Source organism: Spea bombifrons, chromosome 2 (genome assembly GCF_027358695.1).
Source record: "Spea bombifrons isolate aSpeBom1 chromosome 2, aSpeBom1.2.pri, whole genome shotgun sequence".
NCBI classification, from domain to species: domain Eukaryota; kingdom Metazoa; phylum Chordata; class Amphibia; order Anura; family Pelobatidae; genus Spea; species Spea bombifrons.
The window spans coordinates 92,987,861-93,005,923 of NC_071088.1; the positions used below are offsets into that span (position 1 = coordinate 92,987,861).

At 40.4% G+C, this 18,063-nt stretch overlaps 2 protein-coding genes across 2 annotated transcripts; one reads left to right on the plus strand and one right to left on the minus strand.

Annotated features, from left to right (window-relative positions):
- Positions 1-906: 906 nt before the first annotated feature.
- On the minus strand, positions 907-9,986 carry GTPBP6 (GTP binding protein 6 (putative)). Its single transcript, XM_053457513.1, has 10 exons — positions 9,596-9,986; positions 8,494-8,631; positions 8,292-8,362; positions 7,591-7,721; positions 6,630-6,700; positions 5,780-5,938; positions 4,132-4,340; positions 3,320-3,468; positions 2,287-2,439; positions 907-1,647 (listed from the first exon to the last, which is right to left on the minus strand). Exons 1-10 carry the CDS (start codon positions 9,966-9,968, stop codon positions 1,524-1,526), a joined length of 1,578 nt encoding a protein of 525 aa, XP_053313488.1. The 5' UTR covers positions 9,969-9,986; the 3' UTR covers positions 907-1,523.
- Positions 9,987-11,105: 1,119 nt separating this feature from the next.
- On the plus strand, positions 11,106-17,564 carry LOC128475051 (uncharacterized). The gene is made up of 8 exons (XM_053457514.1): positions 11,106-11,232; positions 12,615-12,733; positions 14,183-14,243; positions 14,476-14,543; positions 14,924-15,026; positions 16,121-16,239; positions 16,511-16,656; positions 17,457-17,564. The coding sequence occupies exons 1-8, from the start codon at positions 11,169-11,171 to the stop codon at positions 17,554-17,556; spliced, it is 780 nt and encodes a 259-aa protein (XP_053313489.1). The 5' UTR covers positions 11,106-11,168; the 3' UTR covers positions 17,557-17,564.
- Positions 17,565-18,063: the final 499 nt, after the last annotated feature.

An 18,063-nucleotide genomic window follows, 5' to 3' on the forward strand; every position in this document is an offset into this window, starting at 1 on the left:
GAGATTCATTGTACGGGGCAGTTTGTAAGGCACTAGAAGGCCAACAGTATTCATTGCTGCTAGACTGTAACTACTGAAGTTTATAGATGAGCTGATAAGTATACAGTATCCTTATACCAAATGCATTTACAATTAATTGAGGTACCATGGCATAGTTAGTTCATTTTTTTCTTATTAAATATTATTGCAAATATCTGTACCATTATTAGATGGATGTCATATTACACTCTAGAAATTCTAATTTAAAAATCCCATAAGCCCCTGAGCCTATCCACGGACTTTCTACGAAGCTCCTCCTTTATAATAGACCTGTTTCACTGGCATGGATGGACATAGTACGTGAAAGTAGTATCACTGCCCCTTTAATGCAAAGATTGAGGCGTTCAGTGATTCTGTGGCTTTCGTACAAAAAATGTAAATGCACTGAAAATGTTAATGTGCTAAGAGCTACCTTATAATTTATATTAATAGAATCATTATAGGCAATATAATTAAATGCTACATATCAAAGAATGAAATCATGGCTCTTAAATAATCACTAAAGTGTTATCATGCAGGGTAAAGTGGGAGTGAATGTGTCAAAGCTTTCTGTAAGACCGGTGGAGGATAATACCAACCATGTCCACACTGCTTAATGTACGGCTTTATATCTTACCTTCTTTACATGGACATGTTGTTTAGATCCATGTAATATCCATCACGTAGGTCTTGGCCTATTAATGACTCTTTAGCCAGTGTCTTTCTCTCATATGCTCTTATACTTGTATGCCAAGCTGTTTCACGGTATAGCGTGTGAGCAGAATATTTAGGAACCTGAGTACTGTGGGACTATAAAGGTTAGGTATCGATAAACCTGCGTGGTTTACTTCCGATCTAGTCCAGGTGTATAATATCTACACCCAGTGGCGATGCACATACGCACATGTACTTTTCTAAGCAAATCCTGTTTCTGAGTGTAGCATTCAGTTTTTAATAGCAAATGTACAGCATCATATTGTTAAATGAAATGGTATGTCCTTACATTTAATGGAAGATTTTTTTCCCCTGCTGGCAGGGTGTTATGTGCAAACACTTAAATGCTTTGAAAAACAGCAATAAATATCTATTCTTACCATTTTGCATTGCTAACTAAAAATGCACAATAATTCACCTACCTTGTCAGTTGCTTCTCTAACTTTACCCATACCGTTACCCTTTAGTTCCACAACCACCTTTATAAGACAAGTAGTAAATACATTTATTTATTTTTTTTTATCAAAAAACAGCTAGTTGATAAGGTTTTTCTACAAATCACTCAGAAATAAATACGCCTTGGTTCTATACAGAGGTCTGCAATTGCAGTATTAGTAACAAAGTGCATCAGTACCCAGGTACTCTGCCATCGCGTGCGTATCCATGAAGCTTACGCCTTGATTGGAACGCTAATCCCAACAAGCTCCACGTTCATTTTATAAATAAAAGGGTAGAGTCTTACAAGAAACATTTTCTGCCACAGTCTGCTCATCTACTGTAGCAGCCACGTCTCATTTGCAAAATAGTTTGATATATCGTCCATATGCAGCATTAGTTATAATCACTCGTACATTGGCCGTTCCATCTTCTGGACACACCTTAAGCTCCTGTACGGTCGCCTCCTTGTACAGCCAGCTGTAAAACAAATTTGGTCTTCAATTAGCATTTTAATTATGTTCTTACTGCACATAACCTTCACCAAGGAGAATCATTTTCCACTGAGGAAACCTCTAGAGTCTAGCGCTCCATAATGCCTATTACAGCAACAGGTTTGGCCAATGCAACAACTGCACTTAATTTCAAGTGATGGACATTAAGTAGGTCCTATATGCATCAACACCCAATAAAACATGTTCTATGCCAGAAATCCAGGTCAGAACATGGTGTCATAACCTCAGAGAGGACTCGGCAAAGGCCAATTCCACTGCTAGAGGAAAAAAATTAATTGGCTGCAGGTTTAAAATGCGGATAAGGTTTCTACTTCCTCACATCTGAAATGTATTAATGCTGCTTCTAAGCAACCATGTCTATTGTTCCATAACTTATTTCTACATGGCTATAATTGATATAAATGTAGTTTAAACTTTACAATTAAAATGATATACTGCAGTTTTATGTAGCAACAATGACATAGGTCATGTACAGTATCCACTACGATTCATTTGTGCGGGGAACACTTACATTTCTCTTATATTCTTGGGATTTGTTTATATAAACAGACCGGATGCTAAAATCATCCCACCTTTCAAGGTTAAAACGATAGATGACACTCACCTTAACTGGGGACTCTCCAGATTCACTTTTATAGTCAGAACGGTCCTTCCAGTGCTTTTCATCACTGCAGCCTCCACTTTCCTTTTCAAATCCTCCAAGCCATACCCAAGAAGTGCAGACACGGGCACGGCCGCCGAGTCAGTGTTATTGTGACTACAGGCAACACAAAAGAGCACAAGGTTAGCACGCTGTCATAGACAAGCTTCTGTAAAGCCATCCGGAGGATTATGCAACACGTTAAAACAACTGTACAAATTAATAACCATCATACCAATGTGCTGCTCAGAGCTCGTATCAGTAAAATTACGCAAATTGTGTAGTAACTTCAAAGGCCCTAATTATTTTTGGGCTTCAGTCCCATTCTGCATCTGGCAGGGAAGAATATACCTAGATCCAAATTAAGCTTTTGGCGTTTTATTATAAAGATTCAATCTGAGGTGTGTGTGTGTGTGGGGGGGGGGGGGGACACTTTCGCTCCTTGTGAGCAACTACTAAGCTTTAAATTGATTTCAGAATAAAGCAGAGGGTGATAACACTACGGGTCATCTGATGTCATTGTGAGAAGAGGGACATGATAGCATGGATATATGAGGATGCAAATAAAAAAGGATTCATGTATACATGCATGTGTTTATTAATTTATACACACACACACACAATCTATACGGATATTCTCTTAAAGCATCGCACCAACACATTCAACGCTATTCTGGGTCCCCAACTCTCTTCACTGTGTTAAGGTGGAATTTCTAGGTTCTTTTCCTCAAATATTCTTTACTTTTTTGTTTTGGGCAGATGTGGCTGGAACTGTATATACTGTATACAGGGTTGTTTACGATTAAGGATTTTTCAGATGATCTACACGTATACATTGTTGACTAGTCTCACAATGGTCTTTAGAAAAGATATATAAAATCTATATTCAAGGACTAATGGTTTGTGTGTCTGATGAGTGCTAAAGCAGTAACTTATTGATTATTTACAAACATTTAATTCTATATAAGGGACAAACCCAAGGGACATTACTACTCACTTTTCCACTAAATCAATTTTGTTATGAATCTCAATAATTGTGTCGAGGAGCTGCTGAGGGACGTTCAGCTTCTCCAGAACGGACAGGACGCTGGCCTTCTGATTGTCAGCTTCAGGATGGCTGATATCTCTTACGTGGATTAATAAATCCTAATAGAGGAAAATGCAAATAAGTGAACAGATAATTGAAGAAGCTCAATTATCCATCTGAAGGAACGATATTACAACACCCGACACTTTTGTTATTAATGAAGTACATCCCAGCCAACAAACAGAAAGCCCCTTATGAAGGTCTAACGTGGGGAAAGTGACGTAACCAAATAGGGATGGCAAGGCGCTCAAGTTAAACAAAATATACAATTGTAAAACATATATAAAGCAATAGCAAAGCACTGCTTATTCTCTAGCACACGCTTCCAATAGTCACTAATGGGAGAATCTGTACCAACGCAAATACCACTTTAGTATAAACACTTATTTTAAAATTGCAGCCTTAAGGCTGTAGTACAGTTTCAACTTTGAGTAGTACTCACATTTTTAACCATTTGTGGTATGATTTTCCCAATAGTTTTCTGCTTATACAGCATAGACAATGTGTGCATTTTTGTCCACTGAATACAATCACACTGTATGCCCGGTCAGAGATATGATTTACCCTGATTCAGTCTTACTTAAAAACAAAAAAAAATGCATGTTCTAACCTAAAAATGCACTGTTACAAATTAATTTACAGCCCTTTTGAATAATCATTAGTAATAATCACGCATTATTCAGTAGACAGTATACATGCAAATTGCAAACAATGATTATTACCGAATGCACCACATCTTCTAACGTGGCAGAGAAAGATGCAATTAGATCATGTGGTAGCTGGGAAAGAAACCCAATGGTGTCAACATAAATAACAGGCATACGGCAGGGGAGCAAGCCTGCGTGGGTTGTGACATCAAGGGTGGCGAAGAGCTGGTCACGGGGCTGGAGGTCTATGTTTCCAGTCAATGCTTTAATCAAAGTTGTTTTCCCTGCAGAACAAACACATAGTCAGTAGCGTGCATATAAGCTTGGTTACCAAGACTCACTCTCTATGTTCGTAAAGAAGTAAACATTACAACTTGCTGATAGCACCATGCGTTATTAGGGCCAACCCCAGCGATTTTACCCTGCAAGAAGAGGATGGCGCCCTACAATGCATTAGCGATTGTTTTTGTTGCCTCAAAGTTTACCAATAGAAGAATACCTGCGGCATTTTGCATGCAGTATAATGCTGTGGAATCGATGCAAAATGTCCAATATGCATTTACAGGAAAATGGGATCACAGTTCTCCTTAACCTATGCATTATATAAGGCCAGCCCTTATACACGAGAAACTGCCAGGTTTAGCCATTTTTAACTTTCGTTTCCCGAGTACTTTTTTTTTTCCAAGCTTCCATTCATTTTACTTACAAGATGTATTATTTACACATGGAAAACATATGCTATTGCTTATACTAACCTACTTATAGCGGATTCTGATATGGGAGAATAAGTCAAGTGGGAGTCTGCAGCTACAGCAAATAACTGGCCATGGGATTACCAAGGGTGGAAAACCATTTGGAAAGAAACGGCGATTTCAAATACAGAATCTGTGTCATCTCAGCATTACACAACCATTAAAAAAAGTTTATGCTTTTTGTTTTTTACACTTTTGCTATGCCCGAGTACCTCTTTCATACTTACATTAGCCACGCAGATTATATAGCATTTGAATTTAATGACAAGTTTTGTTCATTTCATGATAAGGAGGACATTATTGTAAAACCATTTCCATACATCCTAACGCTATTAAAAATTAAAGTGTAAAAACATGCAATAGTTTTACCTATTATGAATTGTACACCACTAATCCAGACACCTGGGATTACTCTAGCAACTACAATGAACTCTTAATGTAATGACGACATCACACAATTCCCTTTAAAATGTTCTATTTTATAGTTTTCTATTTTTTTTTTTAAGATTAGAATGACTGATTACTTGTTTGGGCCCTTCCAACAATTCAGACAGTTTGTACATTAACGGGAAGATTCTCCTGCCTACGCAGTATCGCATGGTGTAATTACATCTCTGACATTAAACAGCCAACCTGCCACTGAATACGGCGTGAGATATGCTCAAAAATAGCAGAGGGGACCTAGTTAAGATACCCTCTAATGATCTATGGTAAAAGTCCTAAAACTGTAGGAGGAAAAAGCCTCATCTTTTACCTCTTAGATGTGACAGGATTGAGCCTTCCCAGATTAAAATACATGAAGGTCAAAGAAAGATACAGCACTCAAGTTACATAGCTTGAGGCTACGGTTGTATGGGTTGACACATCCTGGTCTCTTACCACACCACTGTGATTTAGCCTATTCAGGCTTTTGTACGCTTGACATGCTGTATAAGCGCGTATCAATATAAACGGTATTCTGCAATACACACCACAGTTGGTATAACCCATTACTGAGATGATGGGAAACTCTCTGCGCCTGCGTTGTGTCCTCAGCAGGTTTCTCGTTCTTCTTAGCTTCTCCAAGGCATTTTTGATCTTCGTCTCCCTCTCCTTTAACAATCGCTGCTGTATTTCCAAGAATGTTTCACCTATGTTTGATACAAAACCGACCATATTAAAGATAAGTGCTTGAATAGTCAAGGCTGATCTGTCAAACACATTTTCACAGGGCATCCATAAGTGTGTGTCCACTGGTTTTCTATTTAAAGTGATACATTGCATATACTTTTGTGTTGTGTGCCTCAGTGAAGTCGTTTCAGACTTTAGTGAATGGGTTAAATCTACACCCCAAGGCCCACCTTACTTCATGGATTTGGGAATGTGATTGTATCTCCATTTATAAGGACCCCACAATTTAGGTTACTGATACGCTAAAAGAAACAATCTGAGAATGAAATGTATGCCAGACATGTAGGATTCTAGATAAAGGTTGAGCACCGTCACGGTGTTGTTGTGGATACCAAACATCTTTAGGTCAAGAGCTGTGCATATTTTACCTATTAACCCACATGCATCAAGAAGACCCCAAACAAGTCCAAGCAATAAAAGCACAAATTCTTGTTCAGTTTATAAAATAGTCCAACAGTTTTAAGATATAAATAACCGATTTGCGTGTACATTTCCTGCTTTATTTGCCTCGAAAGGGCATTTCCCTATATGCACCAGACACTTCCCAACAGACCGTTGGACCATAAAAATCTCAACAATACAAATCTGTTGACTGATGTTTTGTTAGACAATATTTCCAGTTAAAGATTAGTAAAATAAAGGTCTGTTTACCTGAGCCCATGATATATCTTGATCCACCTCCTTGCTGATCCAAATGGGCCATCTCATTTTTTAGACTTGATCTAGCAGAGAAAGTGTTAAAACTAGTGTTACATATTACCACAGGGAAAAATTTAATTATTAAAATCAAGCTATTAAGTGTTTCTTTCTATTTAATTTGCTACTTAAAAAAAATATATATATATATATATATAGGGAAGGACCAATAGGAAATAATAACTATTGTTCTCTGATATAATAAAAGCTCACCAACACGCCTTACAATGTAGTTAGTGCTGTAACAAATTCCTGATTTTAATTGTGCTTTATCTCTGCCAGACTCGTTTAGTAATGAAGCCCATTTTGCGGACAAAGCATTCCCTATCTCTTTCGAAAGTGCTTGCTGTTCTTCGCCAATTGTGGCATCTAGAACTTATTTGTGTTTGAGCTGTGAGACTAAAGTTTAATGGCAAATTTATTGTAACAGTGTTGTGTGCGCAAGTCTTTCGAATAAGTTTAAAATCTTAGTAATGCCTTGTTCACATTTTAAGGACATGTACATGTATGTATTTCAAAAAGAACTCTAGGACTTTGACAAATATAAAAACCTATAATGGCTGCTTGGGCATCACTGCAGCTTTTATGCTGCAGCATCCACCTAAAATAAGGGATTTGGTAATCTCCAGCTACTACACACCGTCACGAGCATACAGGGAGGGAATTTAAACAGGCACGGGATAGACATAAAGCTATCCTCACTATAGGACCTGACCAAGGACTGATAGGAGTTTGAACCCATTACATCAGTGAAAAATGGTACTAGCCATTAGCAGCAAAATATCCACTTACAACACAGCACCAATGACAGCATACTAGGAAACCCTGTGCACTATTGCATTACAAGAGAATTAAAAAAAAAAAAACGATAATTAACGGCATAATATATATATTTTTTAAACAGGTGTGTCATTACCTAAGCAGCGGGAGCTCAGCCAACGCAATCTGCAGCTTGGCCTCCCTCGTGCGAGCGTTATAGCGGAAAATATTTAGGACAACTTTATATCTGTCAAACACCTTCACTCGCCAGGCTTCTTCAAGTTCTTTCTAAAAAGAGAACACAAGATAAACGCAAGTCGTTCAACCGGGGATATACCGTACATTATTCTTAAGGAGGCACGTGAACAATCGATGTATAAAGGCTTGGCACAGTCGGTATTTTACTAAACGCCTGCATGAAAAACGACTCAGGCTTTTACATTTAAATCCGTTCCAACAAGATAAACGTAAATAAAGCCTAGCAGACGCAGCATCTTATTCGTTAAAAAGGACACTTTAATGAATACGATAGCTACGTGGTCCCTTAAATTTATCATGGTGCCCCTCTGCAAATGCATGGGAGAGATTCTCCTGTATGTATAACTCCTCATATGTTCTCGGTTCTTCTGGAGCTTACCACAGGTGAGCTCCAGAAGAAACGAGGGATTAAGCAAAGTGGTGAGCTGCCATCTAACGAATCCCCTTTCCACCGACTAATATTGACCCAAAGCGGTACTACTGTAGTCCTGGGGGCCCTCGGCACATGATCCACTAAGCAATTGGTTGAAATGAAACTTCTGTCCTTAATAACAGAGCGGTTTAGAATTCTGTAAGTATTGTTACTAACCAAAACATTACCTCAGTCAGAGGAGAAAGTCTTTCCACATTCACAAAGACCGCAGTAATCTGAGGAAGCCCTTTAATGATCTCTGCAATAAACAAACATGAACAGGTGAGGTCTTTGTTATGTTAGCACGGGAATAGACAGGGGAATAGACAGGGTTAAGTCTCTATAGCTACAAACGGATATATATGTTGGATAACTTATTCCAGTCGTTACCTGTAAGCACTTGGAAATTCCCTTTGCCAAATATGAGTTTGCTGTCGGGAGATTTCGTAGACATAATTAACTTGTCCACCAATGTCCAGTTAGGAAGACTGTGCACCAGAGCGACCGCCTCGGCAACCTGGAGGTCAGCTAAAAAAAAGCAAAAAAAAAAAAAAAACAAAAAAAAAAACCACAAATAAATAAAGATCCGACAATAATAAATACCATATTTATTAAAAAGAATGCTGCCCCTCAGTAAACTCTGAGAATACACTTCGGATCTTTTGAATAGGCTGTATAATTGTTATACGCTGCAACATACTGTATTTTCAAGGCGTCTATGGGTTTGGGTTAATCCTCACATCTTGTACAAAAGAACGCTCGGTCGCAGCACGGATCAGATACGAGACCAGCTGACAGGGGAGAACGTGCCACAATACTTTCATTTGATATAATAAATATACGCGCCTTGTTTATATCATTCCGCATACAATAAAACAGGAGTGCAGCACCCATCACACGTTTGTGGCACCTTAATAAATGCCCCCCCCTATTCAATTATTGTGGAAATGAAAGATACAGAGCATAGAAGAATTGCTTAGTACCCAGTGCCCTGGCATCCGTTGACTTAAAAACTGAGGACGATATTAAAAGCCACATCCGTCCATGCTGTTCAACAAATAGAACTTTTACACCTGGATTTTCTATACCGCTCTTTACGTAGTTGGGCAATTATCAGATCGGTATATTATTAGGCGAGCCTCAGGGATAGACGAGAGGTTGGTAGATAAATGGAACAGCTTCCCTGCAGAAGCGGTAGAGGTTATTACCGTGAGGAAATATATAATCCGAGAGCCATGACACATTGTTTTCACCCTTAAAACAGCTATATTAAAAAGTGTGCAGACTAGACAGGCTGAATGATTCTTGTCTGCCTGCAAATGCCATGTTTCATTTTAAATGTTTCTGAATATATAGAGCAATATGCACTGCATTGGCCGTCCGTGTTTGGGCCTCTGAATATACACGGTTTTAGGACAGAGCTCTAAAGCGGAGCAACTACCACCAACAGGAGGCTGAAGAACGGGTACGGTGGCCCGTGTAGGACAATTACCAGTGGTTGCGTAGTGCTTTTTTGGCCCCCACTTCACATCAGGATGCACAATAAAAACATGCTGCGTCCCGTGGAGCAGGGAGGCGGAGTGCGGGACTAAGAGGTCTTCGATCTCCTCCTCGTCCTCCTGCTCCTCCTCTGCGGACAGCCACTGGATGGGACCCCTCTCATCCCACCCGCCGTCACTCCTTCCTTTGCAGTGGGGAAAGTCTGTGGAGAAAGCGCGGCTCTTCTGCACCACGTGGGGAAGGCCACGAGAGAACGCGCAGGGAGGTGCCTGGAGGGCCACTACGGACCCTGCAGCCCTCCAAAAGCCGGCCGCCCGGCACACGCGACATCTCCTCACTTCACGCAGCGTCCAAGCCAGAAGCATCGCAAGCACATCCGGGCTACAGCTCCACGCGGTCACGTGACACCCGAACACTTGTGCACTGCCCTCGTTTAGTGGGAGGGGCGAGTGGGCTAGTAGTAAGTAGTACGCGGTCCTGTCCAGGCTAAACAGTAGTGGTACCGGGCGCTGGGTATCGGCGTCGGCCGCTGGGTTTCCAGTCTCCGCATCTGAAGGAGAAACGGCCTATCATGGTGAACTATTTCCTAGCTCGGGAGCTCAGAACGTTTCCTGGGAATGAATGTTTTACAGCCCAAAAAATCCACAATAAATGTGTACAGATACAGAATAAACTTTGTTTCTCATCTGAACATCTTAAACTGTTACAGAAATCGCAACGAGCAGATCATGAAAAAGTACTCGCTGATCTCATAGAAAAAAGCAGTTCATTATACAGATAAAGGACAGGCTTCTTATTTTCATAGAATCCGAAAAGATCAATGTAAAGACAAAATAAGTACAATTCTTTCTGCAGGTAAGTGATGCGGAGGCGTGATTGGCCAGCAGTGCTTAGCCCTTCTGTATTAATGATGCTCGTGGCCGGTCCTTGACTGAATAGCAGCCCAGGCATTGTTGGCCATTTCATATGCCCGGTAGCCATAGATCACTTGCATTTTGGAGGGTTCAGTTGCCAGATGCACTTGCACACATTGGGGTGATTGCCTGCATCCCTTTAGTCTAGGGACCCTAAGACTGGCCCAGATTTGTGCTTTTTACGCACATTGCTATATATATATTATATTGCTATTTATATGATGGTAGCCGACGTGTACATAGAGTATAAGGACTGCATGCATCTTTCATTAGCCCATCACTTTCTTATGTATCTTTCACCCGATATTCCTTTACACTTCTGGGCATGAGTGGCTTGTAAGCTGGCCAGAGCAGGGCTCTCTTCTCCTTTTGTACCCGTTTGTTATTGTGTGTGACTTTTAATTATTCCACTGATTGTAACAGCGCTACCGTATCTGCTGGTGCTATAGACATGTAATGCGTGCCTGTGAGAGCAGAGTCGTGACGATCAGCTCCTATTGGCTGAGCAGCATCTGGCTCTGCAGCATCATCCTGCAGCCACCGCATCCTCGGCCACGGATTAGCCCGTCTCTCCTGTGTGCTGCGCTCTCTCTCTCCATCCGTTCTCCGGTGCTCGTGGAGAAACCCCTCCTGCTCTGTGACAAGAGAGAAATGGCTGCTGTGAGCCAGTCTCAGCCCCTTCGCCAGCTCTGTCTCTACCATTCATGTAGTAAAGGTATTATCGGATCTCTTGGATGCTGCAGCATCTTGTGTTCAGTCAGTGTTTGTGCGTTATGTGTTACACGTGTCTCGTGTGGGTGGCATGCGTGTCTATATGCGTAGCTATGCTCGCCACAGTATTTCTGTATGAAACCTTCTGCCTTTTATTGCATCTAAACGTGATCTTCCCATACTTACGATCACATGGAACACCCCATGTCACCATTCAGTAACCCTAACGATTACTGACGAGTACCATTTTCACGATGAGATACGCCTTTTAAATGGATTTACCCCAGCTGCAGTAAGGACCCCATACACGAAAGGTCAAGATTAAGCTGAATCAGGGCTGGACTGAGGATGACTAGGTGGTCCTGACACTTTAAGGCCATGGCTGCCAAATAATGTGCATATGGCCACCGGCTAGATATGCCCGGCTGCGCATTACATGTTCATGTGGAGTGTCTCGCCGAGTGTATCCAGCTGGCACCTGCACAAAGCAGGACCGGATCTTGGACTCAGAAGTATCTGTAGGTATGTGGCCCTACGGGCATCTACCTGTTGCGCCAGATGGCCAGTCTGGGCCTGAGCTGTAATATCTAAAGGGGATGGTTGGCCACATTCAGGTAAAGGTAGGGTTTCCCTCTTTGCCACACTGTTTTCTGGACGCTCTTTGTGAGATTGTGTCTGGGAGTGTCGTTAGCCACGTCTAGTATAGTATATGCCATGGGCATGTTTTTACATGTGACAGCTTAACTGTATGCTTTAGTAGAGAAGAATGAAAGGAGAGGAAACACATGAGGAGATCGAGAAAGTAGAAGTCTCAGGACATGAAGAGGTACATCCGAGAGCTTCAACTCTTTAACCTAAGTCTGTCCAGGTGAAACAACAACAGGAAGCCACCTCAATGGAGTTCAAACGAGGTCCACTTTAAGCAAAAAAATTTTTTTTTCTCCTTTTAAGTAGTAACAGCATTCCCTATTACCACAGCATACTGTATATTTCACTTTTTGATGACGTGAGTCCCCTTTAACTGACCCCCGTACCTGTAATTTATATTCTTTATCACCCTGTTTTCAAATTGGTTTCCCAGGAAAAGCAAATGTGATGTAAGCAACACAACCAGTATGTGACATCAAAGAGAGAGTACGTGTTTAGAGACACTGCGTGTTCGCAACACTGAAGTTGGAATGGTGGTACTATTAAGTTCCAGCATTGTGTATATTTGTGATGATTCTGACTCTGTATGAAAGTAGAAGGTGGTCTTCAAAGACATTGCAAATGTGGAAACCTTTGAAAAGCCCTGCTTTATGGCGCCTGGATCATTACCTTATTGCGTGTAGTTAGTTGGTATTGATAGGTAGACACTTAATATCAGCTGTTTCGTGATATTTTTAGTGGTGATCAATGTGAAGAAACCTCTGCAGTCCATTCAAATGAGCTGCAAGCAGGTGGCACTGGAGATGTTTTCCTTGTGTTCCCAGCTGGATATTCTCATCAAAGGCGAAGTGCAGCATGTGAGTACTTATGAAATATATTTGAGGGGATTTTTCAATATTCTGAAGGTATGTAGAGACTATGTGGTGATTGATGACGGTCAGGAATGGTATTTAAGTGTTTCCATTAATGCAAAGTCCTGATGCCTCTATGATAAACAGTTTGAAATGACTTCCATATTTCACCAAGTTACACGGCCATCCATCTTGTCATAATGGTGTGAAGATCACAGTGACAAGTGACTATTAACTGTATGTAGATCAGTGCCTTTTTCCAACACAATGACATCACGCTTCCACTGCTTCAATTGACAGCTGCTTGACATTATTAGATTTTTCAACTTGTAATCATCTCACTAAGGTCCAATTATATCTCATGGTTATGAGGGCCAACTCAGAGTGTGCCCAGTAATGAAATCAGATCCACACGAAGACTGAATCAATTTCTACAGAGAGGCTTCATGAACCCTTTATTGCTTCCAGAAGGTTTAATGGGTGAATCAGTTGGGGCAATAAGGAAGCCATTGTTTTGTGATAGATGTCAAAGCTTTTTGGCTAAATCCATGTCATTCAACAGTGTATGCAGTTTCAAGAAGAATAACATAAGGTTCCTGCTGTCAACATACAGAATGTATACCCATATGTGTATACATTACCATGTATGTACACCATATGCATGTACACTACCGTTCAAAAGTTTGGGGTCAATCAAGTACATATCTAGCTGTATTTTAATTGGATATAATTGCAAAAGGGTTATTTTTAACTTAAGCTTGAATTAGTGAACAGAACCTGATGGTTGCTGATACAGGACCGCCCAACACAGTGGGCAGTCATGGTCGCGTCCCCCAAAGGAAGGCTCTGGGTAGCCGGAGTGAAGAAGTTCTCACGTATGGTCCTGACATGCCCCAATCCCCGCCCATTTGCCCTTTAAATGGGGGTATCAGCAGGACCGCCCGCCTACGTCACAGGACCGTCCATCAACACAGTGGGCAGTCCTGGCCGCGTCCCCCAAGGGAAGGCTCTGGATAGCTGGAGTGAATAAGTTCCCACGTATGGTCCTGACACGCCCCAATCCCCGCCCATTTCCCCTTTACCACGAAGTCAGCGGGACCGCCCACTGACAACAGCTGTCAGTTCTGGCCGTGTCCCGCAAGAGTAGGCTCTGGGTAGCCGGAGCCCACAAGTTCCCAGGTATGCAAATCTCTAGTTGCTAGTGGATGGAAATCTGCAGACTTACCTTCATTGTTGGAACCAAGTCGACCACAACCTCATCATGGAAAAGCTTCACAGGAACATAAGAACGATACGATCTGGACACCAGATTTCTAAAGACCGGTGGATCTTCCAATCCTTATAATTAAATAATTGAATTCTAAATTGCCCATAAACAATCATACTGTGTTTACAATGAGATATTGCAGTAATATAGAATGTACAATTGCTAATAGGCTATGTGTTTATATCCAGTTACAGGATCAGCTTGCAGATGATATAAGTATTGGGGAGTCTGACATCTTTCACACATTTGGTGAGTTATAATGAGGAGAATCGTTGTAATAAGCCAAAACCATGGGACTATTTACATGCTGAAGCTCATGGGACACATCAGGAACTGCTCTCACTGTCATTGGCAACACGCACTGTTACAGGCATCCTCCACAACCATAATCACTATATGACCAAAAGTGCTATTAATCTGAAGTGGAAGCATAACTAACAATAACGCTCGGCCCACAAGCACTTTTTATTTTTTCTTTCAGGAACAGAACTTGTGGAGAGAATGAAAGAATGTTTAACTCACTTGCCTGAACCTATCATGTGCTTAGAGGTAAATATATATATATATATATATATATATATATATATATATATATATATATTAATGATTTAATGATCTTTATGTAGAACATTGTCAATATGAGAACCAGCTAGTTGACCATTATTTGTCTTTGTGTGCTGCTATACTGATATATATATATATATTCTTTTTATGACAACTTTAGCCACTTTAGAGGTTAATTCATTGTCCTCCATGGTGCATAAAAAACTCTATTCTTCACCACAGAGGTCTGTAATACACTGAACAGAACTAGTTACTTGAATAATTTCTGTCCTCACGCATAGATTAAATGCAAGCTAGGCTATAACTTCTATATTTACCATGAGATACATTTAATGGCTATATTGTTCCATTTTAATATTTCACAGGATTATTTGGATACCTCTGGTTTATCTGTGCTATTTCCCAGAGTGGAAATCTATATCATACATGAAAGACCAGTTGACATGTTGGAAAGTCCTCCAATGGATGGTGAGATGTGCTAAAAGTCAACTGCATGGCATCTAAGAGCATTCATTATATGTCAAGGACCATGGCTCAAGCCAAGCTTTTACCCAACCACCCCTGCGTTCATTTTACTTATACATCATCCTTTCCATGCTGAAACCACTTAGCCCTAATTACTGCTACAAGAAAGCTCCATTGCCCATATCATTCCTTTAGATTGTAAGCTCACGAGTGGGGCCCTCAAAAGCCCACCATTCCTGACTGGAGCTTTGTATAAAAGTACCGTGAGGCTAGATGGGATCGTCACGGGCAGGGTTCTCTTCTCCTGATGTATCTGTATGTATTTATGTATATTTGTTACGTGTGTTAACTGCCCCACTTAAAGTGTACAGCGCTGTGGAATTTGTTGCCACTATATAAGATATATAAAATAAAAGATAAAAAGATAGTAATAATGTGTTAGGTGCCCCTAAACGACCTAAGAAGCAAGACCAGGCTAGGTTTATGTTTTATTATATTTTACCGCTAATCTAGGTTAACTACTAATGGTACTTTGAGGAAAATGGGTCTCAGGAAAATGGGACAGAATGGAACACAGAGAATTGGCTACTTAATACCCATCCAGCATTCTAACTATTCCCAGTTAACAGTGTTCTTTCCTTTAACTTCCAGCCTCTGTTAAAAATGTTAGCACCCTAACCAAGACAGCAGAAGCTTTGGTCTTTGGAAATGACTTTGAATCTTTTTTCTGGGATATTACCCCCAAAACACTTAAAATACAATAGGATAGATTGCAAAACACTATAGAAGTAAAAATATATATATTATTGAAAACGTAAAACAAAATAGGCAATAGACTACTAAAGAAGCTTTCTTCCATTACATTGCATTTATAGAATGGCAGCAGATAACATAGCGCTCTTACTATAGGGAACAGTGGAAATGAACAGTAGCGTTACTTTATCACTGGCACTATATCACTAACCTGACACAAGCAACTTGGTAACTGATAAGCTCAACCTATGGTAAAAACAATCCCAAAGAAGAGACCAGAGAACAGAAGATGGGACATTATGAAGCCACCAGGTCTAAGGGCATACTTTATTTCTTTCATTCAGACTACTACATTCACATAGGAAAATTGAATCAGCTCTTGGTGTTGAGCCAGCAATTGGAAGATGACATCAGGCACTTGGGAAGCCATAAATATGTAGCCCACCAGTTGTCAGTACTGTATGTAAGTGTTATTCTTTACATTGCATGATTGCTATTGCTATTGTCTGGGCATATTGAAGAAGAGGTCATGATGAACTGGATGAGATGGAATGGCCATTATATTATACCACCGATAGGAAGATGGCTTTGGATGTGAAGAACGTTCATCATTAGGCAGCGTTAGTTACTGTGTAAATGAAAGTTATTCTAAATATAAGAGGTAGGATGGTATGTTATATTTCATAGGATGATGTCTTTTTATAACGCTACTCTGCATTGTTTGTGTCTTGTAGAAGGTTCTCAGTTACTTCAATGGGTGTTTGTCTTTAGACATCCTAAAGAGAGACATTGAAGCCAATTTCAAGGCAGTAAAGTCTGCTCTTGCTACCAATGAAGGGCCAAGGCAAGAACCTCTGTTACCTGCACATCTATCAACATGGTAAGATGCCTGGTCAACATTTGCCCAGGGATTTTCAGAATGTTATGTATAAACTCATTTACTCATTACTTAGTGATGTACCATTCAAAGAACAACTGTGCTGCCACAACTATTGCCACAAGCACTGAAAACCTTCTCCTACGGCATATCTGTGGGTCAGAGTGGCATATAGGGGCGTATAAGACATTTTTGGTGGGTAGGGTGGCATATAAGGGGGTATAAGGCATATCTGGCAGCAGAGTAGCATATAGGGGGTATAAGGCATATCAAGGAGGCAGAGTGGCGTATAGGTGTTAATATTTGCTAGTAAAACCTTTTCCTTATAGGGTAGTCTTATATTCAGGCTTTTTCTTTTTTCCCCTAAATTAATATTCAAATTGGGGGGGGTCATCTTATAATCAAGCAAATACGGTAATGTGCACTCACGGGTTATCTTTATTAATTATTACATATGTTATTTTTGCATTTATTCCCAGGCACTTTATATACAAGCAAATTATCCTTGCCCCACAAGACCCCAAAAACTACCATTATTAATATATATATAATTAAAAGGGCTTTCCCTATGTTTGAATCCAGATAAGTGCTGTTTGTTAAAGGAACAGCCTCACCAAGATAGAATGCACATTACAGTATTTTAAAAGGGCTTTAATATGCATTCTGTAATTATTTAAGAAAACGGCAGGAAAGTGATTCCACAAGAAGCCCTTGGAGTGTTTGTGACTTTATTTGGGTATGATGGGGTTTTACTGCCTAATATATTTGAATTCTTTCCACTGGTTGTTTTATTCTCTTTCTAGGTTGCTGGATCTAACGCAGACGATTATCACAACAGTCTCCACTCTCCCGGAAGAACTGACTGGAGAGATAATGCCAGTGCTTGCCTTTTCCTTGCTGTGATTTATGGAGAATGTTATGTCGGTGAATTTGATATAGAAGGAGCCTGGGAAGGTCCCCTACGTCTTTACATTGACTCACTTTCTTCTCTCGCCGCTGTCACAAAGTTCCTCAAAGGCATTCCTTTTTTTTGTAACAGTCTCTGTAACTTTTTCCACTGACATAAAGCTGTCAAAAGCGTGCACACTTTCCACTGTATATTCTCCCATCACCTATTCCTTTCAATATCTTCCCACACTTGCACTATTTTTCTCCTCACCGTTATTCCTCCCCATGTTTTATTTCATACCTTGAGCTCTGAAGTATAAAGGACAAACCCTGGCCGATTGTAGACGGGCCCAAAGAGAGGGCTGTCATACTGTTCAACCTAGACAACCATGCTGAACATTGAGGATTATGTATATGAAATAAGTGGTCCTATCGTCATAGCAACCAATGGGATGGTACAACCAGTGTAGCCATTTTAGTGCTTGCTATAATGAAGAGCCAGGTTTTCACGCTTGTTCTTTG